The 27,892-nt window shown below is 38.9% G+C and overlaps 1 protein-coding gene and 1 long non-coding RNA gene across 2 annotated transcripts; both read left to right on the top strand.

Annotated features, from left to right (window-relative positions):
• Positions 1-90: 90 nt before the first annotated feature.
• Positions 91-6,887, top strand: RWDD4 (RWD domain containing 4). Its single transcript, XM_050338623.1, has 7 exons — positions 91-140; positions 354-434; positions 2,042-2,151; positions 2,286-2,430; positions 3,232-3,346; positions 4,547-4,596; positions 4,766-6,887. Exons 1-7 carry the CDS (start codon positions 117-119, stop codon positions 4,841-4,843), a joined length of 603 nt encoding a protein of 200 aa, XP_050194580.1. The 5' UTR covers positions 91-116; the 3' UTR covers positions 4,844-6,887.
• A 5,442-nt stretch (positions 6,888-12,329) lies between these two features.
• On the top strand, positions 12,330-27,005 carry LOC126651927 (uncharacterized). Its single transcript, XR_007631829.1, has 3 exons — positions 12,330-12,976; positions 17,103-17,182; positions 26,025-27,005. It is a non-coding gene; the product is annotated as an uncharacterized LOC126651927 (long non-coding RNA).
• The last annotated feature ends 887 nt before the right edge of the window (positions 27,006-27,892 follow it).

The raw sequence follows: 27,892 nt of genomic DNA on the forward strand, positions 1-27,892 counted from the left end.
GCGGGCGGCGGGGCCGCGCAGCCAGGCCCGCCCAGCCCCGGCGGGAACGGGAGCGGGAGCGGGACGGGCGGGGAGCGCGGAGCGGGGAGCGGGGAGCGGGGAGCGGGGCTGCGGCCATGGCGGCCAACGAGGACCAGGAGGTGAGGCCCAGGCCCTGCTCCCTGCGGGAGGGCGAGCCCGGGACGGGAGGGAGGGATGGAGCCGCCGTGTGGGGAGGGGGAGCGGCCCGGCGGGAGGTGGCGGGCACTGGAGCGGTGAGGGGCGGGAGGCAGCAGCCGGGGGTGGCGGGGCCGGGCGGGTGCGAGCGCCGTGCGGGGCCGCGATCGGTAACCCCTGCTCTGCCCTGGCTGCAGATGGAGCTGGAGGCGCTGCGCTCCATCTACGAGGGAGACCTGTGCTTCAGGGAGCTCAGCCCCGTGTCCTTCCAGTACAGGGTAAGGCGGAGTTGCACCCTGAAGTTACTTTGCTGCCGTGTAGTTTCCCTGCCAGGGGTTTCTAAGCCGAAGAGGTGTCCGATGTTCAAATGAAGGGTAGGTCCGTAGGCCGCTGTTACAGGATTTTTGGTACAACGATGCTTCAAAATTCATGTTTAGGAACCTGCTCCCAGTGTGGGTTTATCACAGAATGGGTCAGGTTGGAAGGGACCACAGAGGGTCATGTGGTCCAACCTCCCTGCTCAAGCAGGGTCACCCTAGGAAACATTGCACAGGATTGTATCCAGATGATTCTTGAATATCTCCAGTGGGGGAGACTCCACAACCAGTCTGGGCAATCTGTTCTAGTGCTTGGTCATCTACACAGTAAAGAAGTCCTTCCTTATATTCAGATGGAAGTTCCAGTGCATCACTTTCTGCCCCTTACCTCTCATCCTATTGCTTGGCACCACAAGGCAGTTATCCCTTAGCCTTGTATCTCTGTGCCCAGTGTAGCCAGAATTGTGAAACCGCCTGAAGCAGCCAGCCTGCTGAGTAATACGTCCCCTGGCTGGTCAGAAATGTGGAGACTTACAGAGATGTTTGCATGTAAAACTTTGAACCTTCATTGCTGCTTAGTTACGAGGTTTCGGTCTCTTGTCCAGAGGCAGTTGGAGATGCTCTGTCTGCCTGCTGAAGAGAAAATCTACGAAATGCTTTGGGCACATGCACTGATACAGTTCTGCTCAGGAGAGACATACAAGTAGTGCCAAGCTTAAGACATGTAGCTAGATTATGGCATGAAATTCTCTCCAGCTTTCTCAGATTTAAAGACCTGGAAGTTTTTCTAAGCTTGGACTGAGGCAGATCTTTGGATGGCCAGAGAACTTTACTGACTAAAACTTAGGCACCCGTGGGAGAGAAGGGAGACTTCTGAAAATGCCATATGCCTGTGCTGGGGAGAAGGCATCCAGAATCACCTTTTTGTGACTTCTCAAATAACTTGTGATTAGTGTCAGTAACTGTAACGAGATACGGGTCAATTTAATAATTAGCTCTGGAGTCCCATCCATGTAAATGCAGCCTTTCTTCACTGATAGGATCATTCTTAGTGAATTTAATTTCCTCAGGAGGGGAAACGTGACATGCCTACAAGTCTACAGTGTATTGTTTTACATTTCACCAGCTTTGGTAATTTCTAATTTTTATTAGATGAAAAATAATTGCCAAAAGTTAGGGTAACTCAATTTAACTGCAGTAAAACGTAGTGTCAGACAAAGACAATAATACACCTTTCCCCCAAAGAAGGGTTTGTATTACAAGAAAGCATAATGCAGGTAAGTGAGAAAAAATTCGCACGCCGTCTTTCAGACCGTCACATCTTGCACCTGTCTCACATACAGGGAACAACTGTTTTGTAATCAGTGTGTTTCAAAAGGCTTTTTCTAGATAACAACTTTGATTTCTAACTGATAACTTTATGAAAATAGTTGTTGTCTCAAGAGCTTTTGTTGGTCTAAAAGAAATAAAAGACTTCCGTATTGACATCGTAATTCTTAGTAGGTGGTTGATTTATAAAGTTTTCAACTGGAAACAGTTGATTTATAAAGTTTTTCTTTTCCCTTCAGATAGGTGAAAGTGGTGATCCCAAAGCTTTTCTAATAGAAGTTTCTTGGCCAGAAACATATCCACAAACAGCACCAGTCATATCAATGGATGCTTTCTTCAACAACACAATGTAAGTATTTATGACAGCTTTGCTGTATATATTTATGACAGCTTCACTCCTTGGCCTTGTACATGGGGGCTTTTTGTTTGGTAAACTTTCCTTCATCTGTCTAGTTTATAGTTTATTTTAATGGTTTCTTTTAGATCTGCAGCTATTAAGCGCAGTATACTGGAGAAGTTAATGGTAGAAGTTGAAGCGAATCTTGGAACTGCTATGACATACACACTTTTTGAATATGCCAAAGACAATAAAGAGGTGTTCATGGAAAATCAGCCTGTTAACACTGTGGTAAGTAGATAAATTCAGATTTTACTTTTGTGCTTTTAAAACTGAAAAAAAAATGGTTATTATTTCTCCGAATACTTCATAGGTTGTACATACAACTCTTTAGGTTGTAAATCAGTTCATTGGGTATACACATTAGTGGCTAAGATTGTCACACAGAGTATGGTGCCATGGTGCTCTGTGGTCATAGTTGTTATATTTGATTGTTACTTTGCTGTTATACCAAAATGTTTGTGGGCTGCTGTTCTGTCCCACAGGGTAACATAAAAATGGAGACTTGGAGCAGAAGCAAAACTAAAGGAAACTGAAACAGAGATTTAAGGTGTCTGCTGAGGGTTGGAAGGGTGGCAATTTACTGCAGCCTTCCTGGAGTGCAGTGGATTGCATAAGTCCACCTCCAGAGGCTTAAGGAGTCAGGCTGAGTCAATTTGTGGTTTCTGTGTTGTGTGAGGACATTATTTGCCATCACAGTGCTGCGGATTTGCTTTGAAGAAGAAGAAATGGTTTCCATGTTTGGGAAGTCTGAATCCCTTCACTAAAATGTAAATCGCACTCCATGATTAAATTCGAAAAGTGTAAGAGGTGCCTTTTCCAACTGTAAAAGAAAATAATTCTAGTCCCCAACACATGTTTTTCAAAACTACAGTCCTAATTGTATGTTGATTAAGAGCTGCAGGCTGCTGACAGCATTGCTTCTTTCTAACAGTCAAGATATTTCAGTATGTCAGGTTTGGTAATCACACCACACAGGGGTATTCGTGGAACTAATATGCAAATATTTACAACCACTTTTATCTTTCTCAGACTTCAGTAAGCAATAGTATTGCAACTGGAACTCCTGATGTGCCTGCAAGTAAGAAAAAAGAGAAAAAGGAGCAGTTATCCAAAACCCAGAAGCGAAAGCTAGCTGATAAAACAGGTTTGATTACTATAATATTCTTTTTTTTGTCAGTATGAAAATCCAAATTTTATAGTAATGACATCTTGCTGGAGTCAGAGTCAGTAGTTTGTTTATAAGATTAACTACTTTAAATCTCTGGTCTCTGTTTTACTTGTTCTACATAAATTATTCTTGCCTGAGATGTTAGTTCTGGTCAAAGCAACTTTCTACAGAGTAGGGATTTCACAATGTCATTGTTTTTTAGGTTTTTTTTTTTAAATTCAATTTGTACCAAAAGTGAAATTTTCAGTACTCATTGGAGGAGAGGATTTGGGACCTCTATTGACAAAAGATGTTGGTTTTTTGATGGCCCCTCATAAATTATTCACATTATTAAAAATGTAATTTCTAAATTAAAGTATTTGTTTTGGAACCCAAAATGAAACACCTGATTTAGTTTGTATTTTAGAAATAGAGGTGTTTCTGCAGATATTTAATGCATTCAATGAAATAGTAGTGTTTTGATTGAAAGCTGTTGATTATTTCAGTTAATTCTGCTAATGACTCGTGTTCAGCCTCAGCTTTTAATAATGATCTGAATAATACAATCCTATTGCAGCAATAAGTTGTACACTTGATAGAGGTTTCTGCATATATTCTCCCTAACCTAATGTATACTTGGTAGGCTTAATGTAAAGTGTATAAAGGAAAAGCTGCGTAAAATTTTGTTCTTTGACACAATTCATCATTGCTAGTCAGCCCAGCTCATGTTGGAGTTACCTTCTAAGTTAAATTTCGGGTGGACTGAGGTGTTTTTATTCAAACGGAATTACTTTGAATCACATAATCACAGAATCATCAAGGTTGGAAGAGACCCTCAAGTTCATCCAGTTCAACCATCAACCCGGCACCACCATTATCATCCCTAAACTGTATACCCAAGGGCCACATCTAGATGTGTCTTGAACACTTCCAGAGATGGTGACCTCTCTGGGCAACTTATTCCAATACCTAACCGCTCTGTCAGTGAAAAATGTTTTTGTAATATCTAATCTGAGCCTCTCCTGCCACAGCTTAAGGCCATTTCATCTCGTGCATTCACTTGGGGTTGGTTGAAGAAGAAGGTGTGTTTAAGACATTAAAATCTGGGTTTGTCCTCTGGGCTTCATAGTGGAGAAATTGAGGAGTTTGGATATTTAGAATTTTGTGTGTTGAAAATGAAACCTTCTTATTCTGCAGATAACAAAGGGGAGCTTCCACGAGGATGGAACTGGGTGGACGTAATTAAGGTAACATGACTGTATTATATGCAGTATTATTAAACTACTGTGTATGTACATTAAAAATGATTTGCACTTGTATCTGAAGAAAACTGATCTGATATATTTTTTTCTTGCTTTTCTTCCAACTATGTTTGGACTTGACTATGGTGTCTGATTAATTTCTATATGTGTCCAGCATGTAAGTATTTTCAAGTTATCTTTTTTTACTGTAAGTGAAGAAAGAGTAAGAACAGTTGCTTATTTTGGGTTCTAAGTTACATATTTCTCAAATGCTTTGAGCAACTTTGGTTGCTCTTTGACCTTGGTTGTTTTAGCATTTATTTATTGAGCAGCTAAATTTTAGTTTTGTGATGAGAGGGCTTTGCTGACCAAATGTACTGAAAGTATTCTGTCTTCATACGACAACACGATTGAAAACAAAATTAGTGCTGCTGTTAGGTTCTGGAGAGCAGTGGATAGGTAAGCAGAAAAAGGGAGCTGTGTCAAGTGGGAGCAACTCACAGTCTCCTACAAGCCTGATTCTCTGCTACAACTACTCCAGTGGATAATTATTTTCTATGTACTCCCTCAGCATTGAATTTTTCCACCCTCTTGTGTTTGCTGATCCAGTGAAAATCACTGATTGACGCTTTTGAAAGCAAACTCTTTTATTTTACACAACTCTGAGTAATTTCAGTGTAATTTTCAGTAATTTTCAGTTCTAGTTGTTAAATAAGAGCAAGTAAATGATGAGGGTGGTTTTGGGCAGAGTCTTTCTGAGTTATAAGTGGCTATTTCTAGTGGATATTTTGGATTCCAGATAGATTTCATAACAGGTGTCCTACATTTAATAATTATGAATTTAGCTTTAAAAAGTGAGAAATATGAAGTTAATGTCTGTTTTTATATTGTTTAAATTTCTATATGGGAATTCTCCCAGACATGTGTAAAAATAATGTTCCATTACTTCATCTTTTTTATTTTGGAGAGCTGGATGGAGCCTTCAAATTAAATAGAAACAGTACCCTGAGGTTTTTGCGGGGTTTGTTGCTGGGTTGTTTTTTTTTTTTAATTTAACTTTCATGTTCAGGAAGTAAGTTCATTTAGTGTTTAAATTTAAGAACTAATTTTGATGCTTTTCAGTCTCTTGGTACAGTAGCACAGTCTATATTGTTAATTAAGTATACATGTGTTCAATGTGAGATGGAGATAATGTTGTTCTTGTTTCCTAATAAATGGAATGGCAGTCTAAACTTTGAATACTTTCTTTTTGTGTCTCTTTTATAGTTAAGCAAAACTGGTTCTAAAGATGATGAATAAAGGACTTTGGTACAAGGAAACTCCACCTTTTAATACAGTGCAATTTTGGGTCACCATCTCTCTCTTAATAACTTTTGTATTTGCTGAAGTAAACATTTTATAAAGCTCAATTTCCTAACTTGTAAATCTAGTCACACAAGTTTATCTAGAGACTATGTGGTCTTCTTTGGAAAAAAAAAACAAACAACAAACTTGCCTTAAATGAAGGTTAGATTGTGACCAAGGATATAGAGAGCCAGTGTGGTGAAGTGAATAGTGCTGCAGTGTTTTTTAATTTATATTTTAGTCTGTAGTAAAATCCTGTTATAGTGAACCCAATGATACTGTATGATACATTTCCTAATGTTCTTATTCCAACTGAAGAAAAAAGCACTATAACAGTGATTGGTCACCTGACAGCTTAATTCATCAAAATAAATTATTCCATGGAAATAATACCTTTGTCATTTTTTATCTAATATGAACATAGAAGGAGAACATAAAAAGTGTTACATTGCAAAACAGATTAAAGCTTGTGGTCCCATTTCACTAGCTAAAATTGCAAATACTAGTGAAAGCAAGGCCAGATATTCTAGTCTGCTCAAAAATGAGTGGTTATAGCAGAAGTGTGTCTTCTTTACTCTCGCAATATCCCATCTGTTGGTCTTTCTCCAGAGTGCATCTTTACAGATGGCTGGATGTCTGAGGGGCAGGAAAAGAGCTTTCTTGCAGTGTCTCAATAAGTGTTGGGATTTTGTAGCTCTTTCACTGGAGAAATGGGCATTCTTTAGAGGGGTTTGCTGACTGAGTGGTGGGACAGTGGATTTGTCAAACATATCAGGAGAACTCTTATTTGGGTGAGCTCTTTTTTTCTTTTTTTTTCCCCTAATCTGCCTCCCTTGTATGAGAAGTCATCTTTACTATATAAACTGTTATTGAATACAAGATGCCTTAATGTTCTTTATTATTTTTGTTTGTTTTGAGGTGAACTTTAATAAATGCCTATTTATCTGCTGTGGTATGTGTTTATTTTTTTTTTTTAATTGTGTGTTGCCTACTGTGCTGTGCAAGTTTGGGCTTGCAAAAGCTTTCTTTTACAAAGAAAGCGTTCTTAAAAATTGGTGGAAGAATTCTGCCTTCCCTCTTGTGGTGTGTGTTTATACTCAGGGTAGCCGTGTTACTAGTATGAGGGTAGTCACCTCACTGAGAGTTACAGGGACAGTATCCATTGTGTTCAGTACACACAGCAAGTCCATCATCCCTTTGAAAGAGGGGTACACTCCATGGTGTACAGCACTCTTCTTCCCAGAGAGTTGTGATTTCTTCTTGAACTCGACTCTCATGTAGTGAAAGGTTGTAAGGTACACATAGAAGGACCTTTTCCAAACAATTAAGTCTTGCCTTTGACATAAACTGGAGGCTCATGGCTGTACCCTGAGCAAGAGTGTCTGGTGGGGAGTACCACTGCAGGGAGAATTTGTCTGGCAGTATATGGTGAACCTGTGACAGGGAAGGGCACTTAGCTTTAGTCTCTGCCCAGTGTCAGAACAAGCAGGACTCTTTCTATTCACTAGTTTCCCAAGGGGAATTGACTTGTCTTTGCTGGTATCCTTGGTGTATAAATCAAATTACCATGACAATTTATCTGATTAAAGATTAGGAGGGTGGTGGAAGGACAAATAAGAGACCACATCTCTTGCTTTTTATAGTGGTACTGTGTGTAACTTGTTAACCTCATCGTGAGGCATTGTAAAATGCCTCATTTTTCAGCTCCTAGTCTCTGTGTAAATCACGTGCTCTCCTGAAGATATCTGAGTCTCCTCTGGTTCTGTTAGTAAATGTACCTGTTTTGTGTGCCCACCATGTCCTGCTCACCCCTGTGGTCAGCCTGGCACAGATACACTGAAATCAAGGCTGATAACTTTCTGCAGTCCTGCTTCAATTGGTTGTAGGTGGGGTGGACAGATAAAGTGTGCCCAACTAGATGAGCAATTAGATTTGGGTGAGTAAAAGCCCAGTAGGAAAACCGCCAGCATTTCTCCATAGAGGACCTTTGATAAAGGGCAAATGTAGAGAGACTGACTAACCTCCTTTCACCTGAGGCATACAAATGATTTTGGGTTATACCATGAACTTTGTGCTGTGAAAATCCTTGAACTGGTCTGAACCAGAAATAGTTCCCCTTTGGAAATTGTTTCCTTCAACAGGGTGGCACCCTAAGCACTTGCAGTTAACAGCAGAATGGAGAGGGAAGGAAACGTTCGTTCAACAGAGAAAATACCAGAAGCGTGAGAATTCTGGGTGGACTGGAGGAGGAAGTGGACAGGGAAGAACATGCTTCTATACAAAACTAAAAGAGTACAGGGGATGAATTTTTGCTGTGCAGTACAATACAACAAAACAAAAGCCAAGCCTGTTGTTGCACAGCTATAAAGTCTGTCATGAGTTTGAGCTATGGTAAAGGACAAGAGGATTGTGGATTTTCTTTCTGTCACTCTGGTTTCTTTCACCAACATGGACTTGGCTTCATCTCAGAATGGGTCTGCTTTGTGCTTATGAAAAGATATTTCTGTTTGACTAATTTATGCTTTCTGCTATTCTCTTTCTGGGCAGGGGAAGCAACCTCTGAAAGCCTGATGTAAGATAAGACAAAGCATACTGACAAGGCATTGGAAAATATTTTGTGTGGGTAAAAGAAAGAATTAATTGCTTCTCTCTCTTCTTCATTCAGAGCAGTGAGGAGTTAGTCCAAATGGCTGAATTACATAAGACATGAGAAGCTATACCCAGGGACTGGTGTACTATGTCAGCCTGAAAGTGTTACATAGGTATACCTTGCTACTGTGTCTGAGCATTCATGCCTGTTGTTCCTACAGATGTTTGTGTTTAAAGTATTGATGCTAAGAATAGGCAGAAATTTGAAAACTCTTATTAGTGTGATTGCCTACTGCAAGCTGCTTATGTTGTAAGGTAAGGTTGTAGCAATGAGAGAGAAAGCCAAGCTATAACTGGACAGCCTTGTTGGAGGGGAGTGGTGTTGTGGGGGTGTCTCTGAGGGCATAGTTTCTTGTGCTCTATCTTTATGATCAGAAAGGAGAAGTCAGCCTAGTATGAGTTTGGAAGATAACATTCAAGAAACTATATGGAAGGAAAAAAGCTATCCTTTCTCAAGGAATTAACTGCCATAGTGCCACTGAGAGGCAATAAACACAGTCTTGTATAGAGCCACTCTTCAGAGCAGGATCTTACTTTAAATCAAGTAGGAGTCTCTGTCAGTTAATGCATTTTATGATTTCCTGCAGGAAAAACAAATGTGAAGAGAGCGTTAGTATGTAAAGAGCTGCTGACTCCACTGTAGGGAACCATTTGATCTGTACTTACAGTGAAAGCTATGGTTCAATTGACCTTGAAGAGATATTTTGTAATAGTACAGGGAAAATGTAGCAGCCCATTGATAAAAAGTACATAGCCTCTATAGATGATTAACAAATTCTGTACAGCATTATCAGTTTTATAATTTTCTGTGAAGATCTGTGCTAGAATATTACCAGGTTTCAGTTGACTGATATATAGCGTCGTTATGATTTTCATTTCCCCCCTTCATGCCATACGTCTTTAGATGATAAAAGTACAGGATGTAGTATAGAAATTTCTTTCCAAAATCAAAATAGTGCTACAGTTACAAATCCACTCAAAGGAAATAATTGTACTCAGAAGTAAGGATGTGCCGAAATTAAAGCTACCTGTATGATGTTTGTATGAGAAGGAATTCATAAGAAGATTTTCTTTCTGTGACTACCTGTTCTTCAGGTTTTGTTTGTGGGGGTTTTTTTCCCCTTGTAGTGTCAAGCAGGCAGCCCCTGGTGGTCTAGTGGTAAAGGTGCCGCGCTATCACCGCGGAGCCCGGGTTCGATTCCCGGTCAGGGCCACTCCCGGGCAGGTGGGGCTCGTCAGCCCTTAAAGGCAACCCACCTACGTCCTAAGGATCTCACTGCCACCGTCCAAGCTCGCTTGGCCCCGGCAGATGAACCTTAGGATTAAAGGGTGGGCTCAGTTCCGCGCACACTGTGTCTCACCTAAAAAATCCAATGCGCAGGCTGGAAGGTGTAGAGACCTTCCCCGGATCTTCGCTCGCGAAGACTGGCCATTATTTATTATTAGTGTCAAGCAGATGGTTACTGCTTTTCTTTCTAGTGTCCCTCTTAGTAGGAAAGTAGTACAGAAAATGAGTTTTGGTATGCTCCTAAGCTGGAAAAGAGAGCAAAGTTTTCACTTCGTGAAAGTAAGTAAAGTAACAGAACTGTCCCTGGAACAAAGTGGACATTTGAAACAGGATGACCAGGTATAGAGGCAAATTACTTTGCTTTAGTAAAACCAAACAGATCTGAGTGGCTTTAGTCTGCTTCAGAGTTTATCTCCATGCAGTGGATCTGTGACCTCTAAATGCTTATGGATAAATTTAGGCTGGGTGTATAGCTGCAGTTCATGTGATTAAACACTGCTTTCAATACATTTGTGTTACAGAAATCTGTGCAGATTCTATTGTATTGGTAATGAGCTCTAGTTCCATCCCTTTGCATTTGATGGAAGGAGAGGAGATACACTGTTACTGCTCTGGGATGAAAGAATTCCGCATGCATGCTGTCAACAAAGGCTGCCCGGACTTGGTTAACAGGCACTACAGTCAGTCTGACAGCATTAAAAAGGTGAAGTTCTACAAGATAATTTAGTAGCCTTATCTTAATGTGGATACACTATTTTTGTGTATTTCTTTTTTTTTTTTTTTTGTTAACTTGCTTATGATGTTTAAAATGCTCTAAATACAAGCAGATACACTGGCTTATTAGCTAGTGTGTGTATGTGTCAAGTGACTAACTGTTCAGTCAGATGAGTTCAAGAGCAGTTGCTCTGTGTTTCCTGATTTCAGGGCATGATGAGAGTTCTCTAACTCTTCTCACAGTGCCTTCCTACAGGTAATCGTCCTCCCCAGTTTTCTTCCTGTCATGGGCAAAAAAAAGGTACTGAGCATCACTGTGTGTCTCCCACTTGTTTTATTTCCTCCTGTTTTAAATGTATATATTTGAGGCCTCTACTACAAGCTCTGACTGGTAAAGATAGGGCCGAATCTCTTTGTGATCATCACAGTAACCTTTGTTTCAAAGACACAGACCCTACTGTGCTGCATTGATGAATGCAAAGAAAGCAGGGGTGGTCACTGTCTTGCAGGATCAGGAAATGGGGAAGAAACGTGTATTACATGCACATGCATGGCGAATCACATTTTAACCCTTCTGCTCACAAGACACATGAGGAGACACACGCTGAATGTGAAAAGCGAACAACTTCCTTGGATATCTGTTCAGAGAGAGAAGATGATGGAAGTACTGAAGAGAGGAAAGAAAGAGGAAGGAACATCTTGAGTCTGGAGCCTTAAGAACATGGTTGGTTACTCTTCTGAAAAATAGGGTTGATAAACATACATTGTTTCTCTCTATGTTAAAATATCTCAAAGGTATTTTAGAAGATGATAAAATATTTTTAAAGGTCTTAATGATAAACCATTGAGGGGAGGAAAGAATGTCACTAAAAGAGAGTTATACACAGGAACAAATCTAGAAATTCTGATTTGGAGCTGTGAGATTCTTGTATACCAAGCAAATGCAATTTCCATTACTTAAGACGTGGAGATAACTCTAAAGCCTAGCTTCATCTTTCCAGTGAAATTCTGAGTAGTTTAATATTTTGAGTGTTGCAAGCTCAGAGTTTCATCTGCTGCAAGGAAGGGTAGTGCACAAAATTTGGATTTAGATGTGTATTTTGCAATTGCGAATTCAGCTCATCAGTATTTAAAGTGTGTCTTGTGAGCAGAATGGTTAAAATGTGATGTGCTACGCATGTGCATGTAAGTGCAGTCTGGGTAAGGTGCATCGTTGCATCATATCACTTAAGGTTTGAATGGACAAAGTATATCCCCTGTAAGATTATCTGTCTTATTGGAGAAATATTTATCCTCTGACTCATTTGAAGCTTTTGCCATCAAATGCAGCAAAATAATCCATACAGCGGCAAGCAGCATCTCTGAATTCTTCCCATGTCACTTGACCTTGCTTCCACTGGGCATACTCCTTCCTTTTTTGCCTTATTTCCAAGAGAAGATCCCTGTTCAGCCAAGCCTGCCTTCTGCCTCACCTGCTTGACTTCCGACCTTTGGGAGTCGCCTGCTCCTGTGCCCTTAGGAGGTCATGTTTAAAAAATGAGCAGCACTGATGGACCTCAGCATCTGAAAAGAAAAGCATTTTCCCAGGGGATCTTACTAGTTTCCTGAGCAGCCTGAAGTCTGCTTTCTTCATGTCCATTTTGTTTCAAGCAGCCTACCAGGTCAGTGCTGCTTCTGTTCAGAAGGGATTCAGTAAAGGAATAAATGTGAGTTTTCTTCCAATCCATTAAGGGCAAGAATTTATACTTCATTAATCTGAAAGTGGTTCACTTCTTTAATCACTGGAAGTTTTATTTCTGAGTGCTTGCATGGTAGATGTACTAATTGTAAAGAGTTTCCTTACACATTATATTGTGCAAAGGAATAGTATCTTTATTTAAATGAACAGCAGTGCTTTTCTTATTATACCAAGAAGTGCAGCACTGGAAGCTATCTGAAGGAATATATTCACGGATCTTTATTAATGATGCTGGTAACACTGTCATCAAATAGGCATGTGACATTTTATCCCTGTCTTAGAGATGGTGTAACTGAGGCCCAATTGAGATATATACTTGCTAAAAGAGAGGTCATAAGTCTCAAACCTGTATCTGTCCATCTGCCAAACTGCAGCAGTTTGGTGGGCTTGAACTGCACCTACCTGAAGTAGTGGTGTTCTTTAATCACCTTTTATGATTAAAGCAACTTATTAGTTTTTCAGTATGTTCTCACAGCTTGTCTTTTAGTCATCTTCATAATATGTTTTACAGGGATATTTCCAGCAAGGATCTGTGCACAGGCAGCAAGCTAGGAGGAAATGGCTGAGTGCTTTCCAGAAACTACGTAACATATTTCAAGAGGATGCTCCACTTGCTCTCATAGAGGAAGCATCCGCTGAGCTTCTTGAGACAGGTGAGAGAAACCCAAAATTAAGAGAAGGGCACTCAGCCAGAATAATCAGCAATACATTATTTCCTAAAAGAGGGAAACAGACTAGTTCTACTAATAAAATAAGTTAAAGACATCACAGGTTTTGGCATTCATCAGAATCTTGTGAGAAGACAAGCGATACTTCAGTGAGTGTGTTACCACTGTAATAAAGATGTAAAATAGACTTTACTTCTCAATAACCCTAAATGCCTTTTTCTTTGCAATGTGCTGTTTAATTCACTTAAATATATGTAGCTCTTTCTATAATCTGCAGGCAACTCTTTAGGCTGTACTAGAGGATCAGAAAGCCTGGAGTTTGGCCAAACAAAATAAAACACATGCTGTGAAATTCTATTTAACTGCAGCGAATAAAATGACTACTGCAGAATGATCTTAATTAATGCAATAATAATTTAAAAGCAAAGCTACCCATTTCATTATTTTTCTTACAAATAGATGTTTTCTGGTTTTCACATGAAGAATAAAGGAAAATCAGATGTTTTCTTTGAGGTTCAAAGTGGCTGTGCATCTGAGCTAACTTAGTCACTTAGTACTTCTTTCTTAGCACAGAACTATGAGTGTTGTAAGCAGGTTCATACACATCCATTGGGTTCCCAGTCCATGATACATGAGCAGGAGGATTCATAAATTTACAAATTAATTAGCCAGCAGAGACCACATGGAGGATTCAGTCCTACATGTCTACAAACAAGTCAGTCTCTAGTGTATATGACTTGCACGTATGTCCCTCACCTCATAAAACTCTTACGTTACTTAATATAAGTGCAAACATATGAAGCAGCATAAGGGGATAGGAACTAATTAAAATAATTCTGGGGGAAGTTTTTGGGATATTTCATCCATTGCTTAGAATTCCAATTAAAATTACATATCTAGTGAAGAACTTCTGGTATCAGGTTCTTATTTGTATCTGAAAGTGGGATGGCTTCCTTTTTAAAAGGAGAAAAATATTAATTAGAAAAAATAGTTTTTTATAAGTTCTACAGTTTTCTTTCGGAATGCAAGTTGTGATGTGATACATGCCTGCAGCTTAGTTATCACAGAATCATGGAATGGTTGGAAGGGACATGTAAAGGTTGTCTATTCCAACTCCCCTGCAATGAGCAGGGACATCTTGAACAGAGCCCTGTCCAATCTTACCTTGAATGTTTTTAGGTATGAGGCGTCTGCCACCTTTCTGGGCAACCTGTTCCTGTGTTTCACCACCCTCATCGGTAAAAAACTTCTTCCTTATATTTAGTGTGAATCTACGCTCTTTTGGTTTAAAAGCATTACCCCTTGTCCTATGACAACAGGCCCTGCTAAAAAAATTGTCCCCATCTTTAGTAGAAGCCCCCTCTCAGTAGTGAAAGGCCACAATCAGGTCTCCGCAGAGCTTTCTCTTCTCCAGGCTGAATAATCCCACCTCTTTCAGTCTTTTCTTCATAAGAGGTGCTCCAGCCCTCTGAGTGTTTTTGTGGCCCTTCTCTGGACTTGCTCCAATAGGTCTATGTCTTCTTTGTGTTGAGGACCCCAGAGCTGGATGCAGCACTCCAGGTGGGGTCTCTCCAGAGCGGAGCAGAGTGGCAGAACCACCTGCCTCGACCTGCTGGCCACAGTGTTTTTGATGCAACCCAGGACTTGGTTGTCTTTCTGAGCTGCAAACACACATTGATGGCTCATGTCCAGTTTTTCATCCTCTGAGCTGTCTTTAAGCATAATGTAACTCCATAAGCAATTAAATGAGCAGACCATACAGTTGCTTAAGTTGGTTCTAAGACTAAACAGTATGGGCTTGGTCCACCAAAGAACATGAACTCATGTGACCATTCTTACCCCAAATGTTTTCACACTAGATTACAGTTTTCTGATGGGAACATTGTGGGTTTTTTTTTCCAAAACATCTGTCAGTATGTGATTCAGACCAACAAGTAAGCTTCTGAATGAAAAAAAACAAACACAGGGATGCAAGAGTCAGTTTGGTTTATTGGTGCCACTTATGAGAGCAGAAAAGTATGACTAATTTTAAGCCTCTGCAAACACCAGATTGCTGCTATTTGCAAAATTTCCATGCATTTTGCAAAGGTAATAAAAATATAAGTGTTGTTTGTATAGCGCAGAAATTACTGATGTTTATTTTAATATAAGAATTATCACAAATTGCCATTAGCATAACCCCTGCATTTGGGATACTGCAATACAGTGTGCTCATTGTTCTTGTGGAAGGACCTAGATTTGTGCCCAAGAATATAAATTATATAATATGCTCTAATTTTCAGTTGTTTCAGCTGATAAATGTGTGGGCGTGCTTATTTTGTAAGTAAGAATTCACAGATTTTAAACTCCTTTTAACAAATAAAGAATCTTTAGAGTGTGAGATTTTTGAAATAATGAATATTTTCTGAATCCCACCAACAAAATATCTTTCAGGAAGGGCATCAGGCTTTAGGCCTCTGCCAAGGTTTAACCCCAGCAAGCAACTAAGTATGATTGAGATGCTTGCTCAGTCAACCCATTCCTTGTGGTAGGAAGAAGAATCACAAAACACTCCCAAAACTTGGGGATTGAGATAAGTAAGAACTGTTTATTAATTGAAATATAATATAATACTACTACTAAAAATAATTGTAATGAAAAGGAGAGGAATAAACCCCAAGACAGACAAGCAATGCACAATACGGTTGCTCACCACCTGCTGACCACTGCCCAGCCTGACCCCGAGCAGCCATCGACAGCTCCCATCCAACTGCTCCCCAGTTCAGATATTGAGCATGACATTCTGTGGTAGGGAATATCCCTTTGGCCAGTTCAGATCAGCTGTCCTGGCCGTGCTCCCTCACAGCTTCTTGTGCACTTCCTTGCTGGCAGAGCACAGGACACTGAAAAGTCCTTGTCTTGGGGTAAGTACTACTTAGCAACAACCAAACATCAGTGTGTTATCAACATTATTCTCATACTGAATCCAAAACACAGCACCATACCAGCTACTAGGAAGCACCTCTATTCCACCTGAAACCAGGACAGCCCAAAATACCAGTCAGGAACACAGACCCAAGTGAATATTGTCATTGAAAAAAAAAAAAAAAAAAGAAGCGTGTTAAACTACTTCTTCAATTTATTTTACTCAATATTAGGTGCTGAAAATCAACTTCCATCTGGACTGAAACACTGGTCTCTTTTCTTCCCTGAATTTGAAGGGAGTTTAGTTCTGGCAAGAACCTTGCATCTTCCACTTTTCAGCACAAATGTGTTAAGTTGCAGCTTTAACTCTGATCTCAGTTGTAATCATTACTCAGCGGGGGTATTTATGTGTATTTTTAAGCAAAACATAACAACTTCCATGTTTTTTTGTTTTGTGGTGGTTACCTTTGGCAGTAGTTGTGGTCTCTGGAGCGTGCATTACCCACCAGAGGGAGCTCAAGCCAAGAACCGTCTGATTTTCATAGAATCATGCAATCATTTAAGTTGGAAAAGACTGGTACGGTCATTGAGTCCAACCAGTAACATAACACTGCCAAGTTCACCACTAAACCATGTCCCAAAGTGCCACATCTACAGTCCTTTAAATACCACCAGTGATGGTGACTCCCTGGGCAGCCTGTTCCAATGCTTGACAACCCTTTTGGTGAAAAAATTTTTGCTAAAATCCAACCTACCTTCTTCTGGAGCAACGTGAGTTGTCCTTTCAATTCCCAGGAGGTTACTGGTGAAAGTCCTCTCTTAAACTTCACAGGGCTTTGGATTTGGGCATCTGTCATCAAGTTAACTTGAGAGCAGATGGCAACCAGGTAAAGAAATAAGTGCACCTCCCTAAGCTCCCTCTTTTGGGAACTGTCACATCAGTGTCAAAGCAAGCAAAGCAAAATCCTGTGATGTATATGTCATCATTCTTTGAGTTTTGTGTATGCTGTTCTTTGTAACATGAGCAAGGCCACCAAAATTGTACAAAATAGAAATATCTGTGAGAGTAAAGTAGTATTCCCTGAGAAAATTAGGCCAGGTAGAAGCAAGTGTGAATAGGTTATGTTTGTCTCTCAAAATTCCTGACTACAAACAGTAGTCATTAATCATCTAGGCTATTATCTCATGGCATTAAAATGTATTACAGACATTAATACTACTGAGATAATACTCTGGAATGTGAAGACCACAGGCATATGGCCAAGTTACTTTCAGTTCATCTTGGAGGTGAGTGGTTTCGTTTCTGTTTCCATTTCTTAAATAAAGGAGAATTTTTTTCTTTGGATTTGAATAAATTCTGAAAGGATCATGCAAATGGAAGTCTCAAACTATTGATATTGTCATTCCATATTCTATTCCTATAATCTATTCTGCTTTACCAGGGTATATTGTTTAATTTCTTACTGTCTCACATAAAGATCTGTAACAAGGTTGCAATGAAAAACAGTGTGCCATGTGGTTAAAAAAATTAATACCAAATGACTTAAGTGCTGTGAAATCATGTGACAAAGGAAATGGGCTTAAGTAGTGAATAAGTCTATTCATATTTGTGAAAATACAAGAAATGGGAATCAAATTTCCTGTGAATTTTGTGGTATTTTAAGGGAATTTAAATTAAGTTCCAAATGTTATGTTTGCTCCTTATCACTGAAATGTACCCTAATCCTGAAAATCTCCATTCTGGAAACCAAGGTATGATTTTCAGTGCTGTATGCAAGCTTCTGCTGCTACCTCAATAGTTTATCAGTAAAATGAATACTAATATCAAAGATCTAGAATTGAATATACATTTTAGGTTTTCTTGTAATAATATGATATTTAAATGAGATTAAAATGATATTTAAATCAAATTACATTTGATGGCATTAAAGTCAAACAATGGCTTATTCTAAAAAATGTCCTGTGCAGCCTGGCTCAGGAAAAGATACCTGGAAACTTTTCTTCCAGACACAGATGTTGTGGTAAGACAGTTGAAGAGAGAAAGTTTTGCTAATTTCTACTTTCTCTGTAAGCCAGATTGCATTAGGCTTTATACATAGTGATCAGCACCCTGTATTTCACCTACAAGGTTAAATGATCACCACTGCAAACATTTGTGTACCTGGCCTTTGTGTACTTACCAAAAAGGTGGCAAAATCCAGATAGACCATTCAAGCAACTTCACAAAATAGTCCTAGTAAAATAACCACAGACACAAGTGTTAACCGCAGAATATTCTATTCCTGTGTTACAAATGCCTTTTTTTCCCCCCCAGTTTAACCTTAAATAGGTAGGTGTTTCTCCTGAACTTCTTTGGTTACCCTTTTGTAACCAAAGGGGAGAGAGCTACCTTCAAATGGAACTTGGCTGCAAAGATCAATAACCAGTAATTGGCTGTTAGCACAAACAAGGCAAAAAATACAACTGTTATTTGAGACACTGTGGTTATACAGAATTGTTCCAGGCACATTCAACATATACAGATATTTGATGTTTAAACATTGCTTTTCTTTAAGTTTAGGGCAGGTAGCTGACAAGACAACATGAAAAGCACAATGTTGCCTTTGAAAAACGTGACTGAAACCTTCAACAGGTGATTTGGCCAAAAAGAACACACAAAATGTACTATGTTCTGTAATTTGGGGGCTGGATTCAGAACTAACATAATGAACACAATGCTGAGCATTGCATCCAGTTAAAACCAAGTTGAACATAAAGAGTTAGCCAAAGGGCTCATCCTTGCAACACCTTGATGTGCAGACTTTTGTAGACCATATCTCAGCCAAATTATAGCAAAAAAAAAAAGGATTTTTTTTTTAATAGCAATTAATTATGAGAGCTCAGAACTCCAAAAGTGAACTTCCAATTCCCACTGGTTTCAGTGAGGCCCGGATTTCATCTCTGTGTTGCAACTGGATACATATATATCTGTGCTGGGAAATTGGAGATGACTGCCATGGAATTATTCAAAAGATTCATAAACCGAGCCACTTGAAACATTAAAACACAACAGAGACAACTCTGTAGGCACAATAATTACTAGTCATAAATTGGGAGTGGTTTGGGGTTTTTTGTCTTGGAGATGTCATTTACAGGAACCTCAGTGCTGGAGTGGTTACGGTGTGAAACAGTAAAATCAGAATGCTATGCTGTTAGATTGGAAAGGGTAGAAATCATTGAAATTGAGCTGATGAAGGACATAGAACTCTTTATATTTACAAACAAGGGATTTCTCTCTCTTCTGGATCCTCCAACACTCATTTTTCATGTACTAAATACAAATTTACTTATAAAATAAGTTTGGGGGGTTGTGCATGCTTATGCGTTTTTTTTTTTACATTTCTGTAAAACCTAATTAAACAAGACATTTACTTAGATAATTAATTACACAAAGGAGGCAAGGCATTTTTGAAATATGTTTTTACTAGACTCTGTTAACTTATGACCTTTTGAAAAAAGTATGTGAAGAAACAGTCAGGTCATTATATCGTTCATTGCCAAAGTAAAGAGTACAGGATTCTTGAATTCTACTGCTTGGCCTCTCTGAGATTAGGTAAGAGTTTGTCTCTGGCACTGACTGCATCATCCACAAAGTTTTATGTATAGAAAAAAATCATATGTTTATGCTCCATAAAACTAACTGCTAAATACTTTTAATTAGAGTGATTGTTCAGTCAAGCATCTTAATTTCTTTTACTTTCTTGAGTCAGTAGTTGTTAGCATAAAGGTCATTCTCTTAAAATCCATCAGATACTTGTGGGAGTCTCTAAATAAAATCTGAAAATAAGCAACTGTTTACAGTATATTGTGTGTCTGAGTGGAAACTTTAAGTCTGGGTAAGGTCAGCTTTACTTCTTAGTTTCAAAGCTACTGTTGGACCCAAACTGTGAGCTAAGGCCCCATTTTCCAGAAATGGAGAGAGACAAAAGAAGTTGCTTTCTGTGGAGAAAACTCTCTAACAGTAATAAAGACCTCACTGGAGCAGAAAGATGCAACTCGTTCTTCCCTGTGCCTGTTGGACTGAGTTGGTTTTCCCTAGCATTTGTGAGGTCTGTGAGAAATGTTTGGATAAGATCTTTTGGTGCTGTTCCCAGAACATGGTTCATGTGATATCAAAGAATCCTGATGTTTTGCCAGGGAACTTTTTGTCATTGGGAATTTGGAGGCTGGGTCTGTAAAGGACTGGATGAGCTGCAATACAAAGGAAACTCCTGAGCAACCTATTCTGGCAGGCCATCTTCTGTCAAAGGCCACCAGGGACCTGTACCAGCAGACTCTGCCCAAAAAAAGAATGAGCAAAGGAGAGACAGGTGACAACTTTTAACTTCTGTAGCACTGCAGAGCTGAATCTGAAACATCAGTTGTCCAGGCCATGGATTTGCGCTGAAATATGAGTTGCTGGATTAACTAAAGGAGGCCACTGTAACCTTCCTTAAAGCCAGAGTGATCTTGTCTTGAAGCAGGGAGATCAAGGAGATGAAGACCAGACCGATGTGCAATCATTATATTCCTTCAACTGCAAAAATTAGTGACCCTAGCTGCCTGAGAAGTGGGAAAGAGGGGTTGTGCATGTCCTCACTTAAATACTGTTTCAGTAGCTTTACCATCTCTCTGCACAGCAGTCTAAATCAGTGGTTCCCAATCTTTTTTTCCACCTGTCATCCCTAAGTTTTGTTCACTGACAGGATGTTCCTGGGTGAATAGAAGGTAGCCATACTGACAGTTTTCCTCACTACTTCCATTCACCTCTTGAAGTCTGTAGTTGCAGATAGTATGTTTTGACTTCCAAGTAAATGCAAGGAATTTATTGTACCATTGCTGTTCACAGTAGTTACTTAAGGTGCAGTCTGTCACCACCTGCTTACAACATACAAGAGATGAGAAAGAAGCAGGTTTTCCAGAAGCCTTAAATTTGTAGCGATCACCTATTAGGTATACTGCGCACTCTTTGTGCTTAGTGAAGATGAAAAGGTGAGAATCCTAATGTATCAAGTTTATATAACTTACTAAATATTATTCTGCTTACTAATGCATATGTTATGTAAGAATTTCCTTCTTTTTTTTTTTAAGGTTTTTTTTTAGTTTTTTCTCCCCACAAATCTGCAACATTCATTAATAATCTTTGGTATTTACTGTAACCTGCATATATGAAGTATCAGTGGGGAGCTATGTTTGGCTTTACTGTGAACAGCTTCCCGTCTGACATACTGTAGATAGTCTCAGCCCTGTGTTCATTGGAGATGACTTACTTTGATTTTTTCAGTCATCACTGCATTGGGTCAACAGACAGATCAGCTGGAGAAGTTATGACAAGTGCATATGTGTACATATACAATAATTTATATAACCATATGAGGGGACTTGTGCCTAGAGGTCCATTTGATTTTAGTTTCAATGACCACCACCAGTGCCACTTAACTACTTACATAAATATAAACATGCGAAGATTGAGAGAAGGTTACATATTTTTAACTAGATATAGATGAGGTAAAAAGAAAAGTGCTGACATAAATCTGTAGAAAAATTCTTGATCTTGTGACTTGTGACATGATCTGCTGCTTCTTAGGTCACAGTGGGTTCATACCACATGCACTGTGGTACACCTAGAATCCCTGAGTAATTGTATTCTGCAGCTGCTGCCTGAATTGACAGGTATAATTAGAAGCTTGTTCTGCCTGATCCAAGTCTTGATGAACCTGGGAAATTGTGCTATTCCTCACATCCTATGCCTTTCAGTGTTCTTCAGTTGTGGATCTGGATTTCACTAGGAAGAGAAAGGTCAGCCTTCCCCGTGCACTTTGTGCCACTGGGGTAGCATAAACTTCAACGCAGTTCAGCTCACTCTCACCGGGGGAGTGCAGTGAACATGCAACAAGCACCTCTCCAGGTGGCCACTGCAGATGCTCAAAATGTGCCCCTAGGCAGGGCAAATCTGATGGCTCTGCACCCCTCCTGTCCTGAGAGCAAATGCAACATTCTTCAAATGATTTTCAGAGGGAACTTTTAGGGGAATAGGTAGGAAGGAGAAATATAAGATTAAATTCTCCTGGAGCCTGGGCCTCCAAGGGTATGTCAGTGTCTTCCCACAGCTGAAGAACTCCTGATCCAATCCATTTCCATTGGCCAAAGGTAGGATCAGTTACAATTAAACTGATACCAACATGATTGTAGCCTGTCTTGTAGCATCTTTGTCACTGGAGGTCTTTACTTTCCAAAGTAATATATTCCAGTGCTTCACTGTCCCTATGGGTTTTTTTTGTTTTATTTTCTCCCTAGTGTCTTATTTAGACTTTCAGTGCTCCATCCAAAGGACATTAGTTATTGTCCTTTTCATTTACACAGATGTCCCTGTGCTTTTGGAAGCAAACTTTCACATTACTGGGGATTAGTGACTTCAGCCCTCTTCTTTCTAGGCTCTATTCTATCTTTAGAAGTCATTATCTTCTACACCTCTTCTTTATGTTGTTGCTTATTTAAACTCTCTCCACCTTGAAGAGTGGTTTCCTAAACTGAATAGCATATAATTACTCAGCAAATCTTAAACCAGAATTCCTATTTATCCATCTCACAGGATTTGGTTGGGTTTTTTTCTCAATTGTGCAAAATTAGTGACATGTTGATCTTACTCTCTTCAAATCCTAGGGTTTTTTGTCATTGATTATTGTAATATATTAAATAATTATTAAAGGTGCTATTCCTTAAGACCGATATCAAATTAATATTAGATATGTTTATCTAACAGGCACTTAAAATTACTATTTTTCTAAATTTTAGGTTTAAAAATTATTGAAAAATGAGCCAGATTTGTACTGCTAATAGTTACATATGATGGCAGAAGAACTGGGTTTGGAGTCATGATGGAAAATGAGTAAAGTCCCAAATGTGTTCCTCTTTTGTTATTACATGAATGGCACACTCCACAATCCTCAAGTCCTTCTACTGAATCTCTTGCTCAGAAAGTTAAAATGAGGAAGCTGGCTAACGCTGATAAGCTAACTTCATGAAATGCAAAGAATAAGCTAACAGATTTTGTGCTTCTGCTGATAAGTCAAGGATTTGTAATGTTTCTAAAAATTACTTTATCTTTTTAAACAAAATGAGTCTCGCGTCATTTTCTTCTACTCATTTGCATCTTTTCACTGTGGTAAAACTCTGGTTGATCATCTTGGCAGGTTTGTGCTACTTTAAGGAATGACACAAATATATTAGTTTCTGCTTGTATGTTCTGGAAATAAGAAGGAATGTTGGGCACTCAATAGAATGGCATGAGTTGTTTGAAATTAGGTTTTGTCATGTGTCATCTTTAGTAAATAGTGCTCTCTTTACATGGGACTCAGGTTTTAAGTATGACTATTTGTGAATATGCCCCTCCTTTTCCCAGCTGAAGTAGATGATGATCATTTCACTCAGGAGGAAAAAAAAAATCCTATCACAGGGACACACACACACACACACAGAGGGAGACCCTGGACTGAAGAAGGTACAAACATCAAACAAATTAAAGGGATCTAGTGAAAAATAAGACTTAGAAGAAATGTAGTATTTTTAAGGCATGAACAGTAGTAATGAGAGACAACTGAGAGAAGTTATGTGTGCCATTTATTTAGAGTTATTGGAAGTCCAGTCAGCCGTTTTATGATCTCTCCAAGCTTAACAGCTCACGTGGTGATGTCTAATGGGTTTTATTTAAGATTTAAAAAGAGAACTGCTTGAAATGATACACTGAAATAAAACCATGACAAAGCTATTATAGTCTGTTTTAATGGAGTTGTTTATATCAGCAGCACCTTCAACTGAAATCATAACACTCCATTAAATATCTGCCTACATGGTTCAAAAGCATAGCAGAAATAGCAATACCACAATTATTGCTTCAGTTATTTCCCATGGAGTGATCCAGATACCTAATGGTATCTATCAGCATGTTTTAGAGCCTTGAGTTAGATGACTTCAATTCTGATATCTTACTTAGTAGCTTTTGGTTGATGCAATTAATCCTTCAGTAGGAACTTGGCCATTTTGCTGAAAACACAAGCAGTATTTTAGAGGAATGAGCTTACTGCCCTTTCACTACTCAGTATTCTCATGCCTGGCTTTGGTTAAGGAGCTTGTAGCCACTGCCTCTCCTCATTTTTGCTATTCAAGGCAAAAATAAACAGTTTCTACATCATTATGTGCTCATGGTTTTTAATTTTTTTTTTTTTTTTAAATAGAGCCAGTCTTTAAACAGAGATAGAACTTGCTATGTGCAGATTCCATATTTTGCCAAGGCCACAATTTAAAACTGCACCTCAGTCTTACCAGTTATTCAGGCTGTTGAATAGGAGATGAAACACCTGACAAAAAGCACATCTGCACAAAACCTTTGATGAAATGGGCTGAGTGGAAAGGCACAAGCTGTTGGAAAGAGTATCAGTTTATATCAGTAGAAAAATAGTGTTTGAAAGCAGTCAGCTAAGTAACTTAGCTTCAGCTATAAAGAATTCAGTGGAAATATGCCCTTTTTATATTCATCAGGTAATTCCATTTAAAAGTTGTGCATAATTTAGTAAGAAGGAAAACTAGGACTATAATCTGGGCACTTTTTATGTATCTTTATATGCAGATTTACATTGGCCATTAAGCTCAAGAAGGAGCCTTATCAAATGATCTGTTGGTCTGGCAAGCAGATAACATGACCTTAACTTATTAACAAGTTTCTCCTACTGGGTTTTTTTTTTAACAAACTTTTGTCTAGAAGCAAGAGCTATTCTCCTAAAATAGGAGATAGATATATATTTTTTTTTTTTTAATGCTTCATTCAGCAACAGAAGAGAGGCAGGAGTGCTTTTGGTTACTGTCAGGACATTCCTCCTCTACAGAATCTGTGAGGATTTGAATTAGTAAAAGAATTTTAAATTTCCTTACAGTTAATTTAATTCTTATAAGTATTAACAGCCTTTTACAGTTAAAAGTTACGGAAGCTGCAGTTCAGTTATTCTGGTGCACTCCACAAAGTGCCTTTCAAATCTGTGTATGCTTTCTTCTCTTCTGTTGTACCCCATACCAGCAAGTACGGATGACAAGTCATTAAATACAAGACAGAGAAGTGTGAGCAAAAAAAAATTTTATTAAATATGAGACTTACGTCTGACCTGCTTCACCCAAACCAATTTTGTCTCCGTGGCAACAGCCACAAGCGTGTGACAAAACATTAGGGATTTCTCTAAAGAAAAATTTAAATACTTAAAATGTCACTTATCGAGAAAGCATAATCCTTTTTCCTTAAGCAGGTTTCAAAAGTGCAAAGCATGTTTACAGGAAGACAAGGCTTATGGCTGTAAAGCTTCATCAGCTTTACAGTGCATTAAGTACCCTCCCCACAGCAAGCAGGGCCAAATGTTGCACAGGTGTAAGAATGGACAGACTGTTAACTTACCTTATCTGCAAGTGCTTTGGGAACGGGGAAGTATGTCTTCTGAAGCCAAGTTTAGAATAGCTCTGGTATGATAATCACAAATTTTATTGCATTTCCTTTAAATAAAGTCATCCAGAAGTACCTTTTCAGCTTACTACAAATATTTTAATAGTGTAAGAGGGGACAGACTCAAAATTATTCTTACCTTTTATTGCTAAATAAAATGTAGTCATAATGTAGATGAATTTGCCATGCTGGTGTATATTATCATTAGATTGCAGAGTACTGCATGGAAAATCATAGCCAAAGTATGCATCCTTATTTAGAAAATACTCAGAGGTCTGTTTGTGTATGACTTCAACTACTATTCAACATTTCCAAGTTTTATGAAATTAATATGCAGAGTTCTTTACCAGTGCAGAAATTCTGTGAATCCAACTGATACTCAGAAATACAAATCAGTTACTACTTTTTAAACTTCTTTAAAGCTCTCCCAAAAGCCATGTAACAGTGAAATTATCTTGTATCCCATACCCCAGGAGACCTTACCCTGTTACCTTACACAACTCATTGGTTCAACTGACAATTGTTTGTTATTTCAATATTATGCCTTTGGGGAAAAAAACGTGTTTAGTTTATTTCTTACAGACTTTACTATTTGTATATGAGTATGGTTTTGTTATCTGTTCACAGGATAAAAGCTTGCGATCGATTTGAACACCAGCATACAATTATTCCAGGTTATGAAGGAGTACATTATACTGTGATCATCAAACTCCAGCTGCTGCAGGAAAGGATAAAAGTAGTCCTACTTGCAGGTCTATAAAACTGACTATTATACTGGTACTGCTTCTATTTCTCATCTTTCTCCAGTAATAGATGGCATGGTAGTATTGAACATTTACAAGGCAAAATTTCTAAGTAGGCAATAATGTAGGAATGTAACGGGCTGCAACTCTAGTAGTTTTTATATTATCTTGGTTTTGAGAAATGATGGGTACTTTCTCCTTTTAAATAGAATATTGAGGGCTTTAACTTTGCTATCTGATAAGGTCAAAAGGAGCCTTGGAATAATTCTGTGTCTGCCCAGCAGCAGCTGACAGACTAGGGAGCAAGCAGCCTCCCCTGCATTCTCTCTGCACTGGGCAGCAGGATCTATGATTCTGGTTACCAATCCCTCCCTGTCTCAGCCACCAGGCTATCCAAGCTATTTAAATGGCTCCAATAAAGTATTCCTCAGACAATTAAAGGCATTCTTCAAGGCCTGAAAAGCACATAGTCCAGAGAGGACAAGGTCAAAAATAGTCAAAGACCAAGAAAACAGAACTAAGTAAATAACAGCACCAGATAATCTTCATGCCAATAGCAGAAAACTGGGAGGTTTTGTTGTTGCTTATCACAGGTCCCTTTTTCTTCTAGACTTTTTATGTCCATTTATATTCACTTCCAAATGATAACCTATGAATTGTTAACCTCAAACAGTAACAAAGCATTATCTCCATACAAGCACTAAAGGGTCTCATAGCTTCTCTGGCACAACTATGGATGCTGGGACACCTGTGGGCAAATAAATTGCACAACTTCCATGCACTTCCCTCTCCTCTACATTAAAACAAACTACCCCCCCCACCCGCCAAAAAAAAAAAGACAACAAAACAAAATAAATCGCCCCAAACCAACCAACCCAATACTGTTTCTCCATTGTTAGCAAATGCAACTACTGTGATAACCACACATTATACCTGTCTGGGCTGCTGTGTCCCAGTTGAACCTTGCCGTATTCGTCCCTGGAAGATTACAGTTGCAAGTAAACTGCAGTCTTTTCCACAGGAGTATGAAACAAGTTTATGCACCTAAAACTTGTCAGATTTTGAATTCATCCTGCATATAGTTATATAGCATCCCATTTGTCTCCTATAAAAACCTCTACCTCACTGATGCCACGCAGGAACAAGAAGTTTGGGGTGACATCTATAAGCCTATCATTTCATTGCCTGAGTGGTGACCTAAATAAAACTTTTCAGTATTAGGTTTTTCCAAGATGTAATTTATACTATGGCTGTCAGGAGTTAAGATAGTAGTTGCCATGGAGCTTTAATCTTTTTTTAGGCTTTAGTCAAAGGAAGCTGGAAATCAGTATGCTGGTAGAACCCTGCTGAACAGAATTTTATTCAAATTGGGACAGGATTTTTATCCTAATTTCTCTACTGAATGTTATTCTCAAATGTTCTAGAATTCATTCTATTTTCTTCTCTTTCTCAACAGGAGATGAAAGTTTCCTTTTAGGCTTCTGAAATCACACTACATTTAACCCAAAAAGTACCTAAGTTGCTTCCCCCTAGCTCCTCCAACTATAAGCTGTAACTTTCTTCTAGTCTTACTGTGCACAGCTAATCGCTGTAGTGAAATTCATTCACCAGCTTTTCTACTTTGAGTGGAGGCACTCTGTAAGTTTGCAGAGGCAAAGCTTTAGGAAGGATCTTATTTTTCTGTGTGCTTGCTAGGCGCTAATCTCTACAATAAAAAACAGGCCTTTGGGAACAGAAATTAGTTTGAATCTG

This window comes from Myiozetetes cayanensis, unplaced genomic scaffold (assembly GCF_022539395.1).
Source record: "Myiozetetes cayanensis isolate MyiCay16 unplaced genomic scaffold, myiCay2020 scf7, whole genome shotgun sequence".
Classification (NCBI taxonomy): Eukaryota; Metazoa; Chordata; class Aves; order Passeriformes; family Tyrannidae; genus Myiozetetes; species Myiozetetes cayanensis.

Bases quoted from the DNA above. Each gene is read 5' to 3' on its own strand.
- RWDD4 (XM_050338623.1), top strand. From the start codon at position 117: ATGGCGGCCAACGAGGACCAGGAG. The intron at 141-353 runs GTGAGGCCCAGG...CCCTGGCTGCAG, and splicing joins CGGCCAACGAGGACCAGGAG to ATGGAGCTGGAGGCGCTGCG. The intron at 2,152-2,285 runs GTAAGTATTTAT...GGTTTCTTTTAG, and splicing joins GCTTTCTTCAACAACACAAT to ATCTGCAGCTATTAAGCGCA.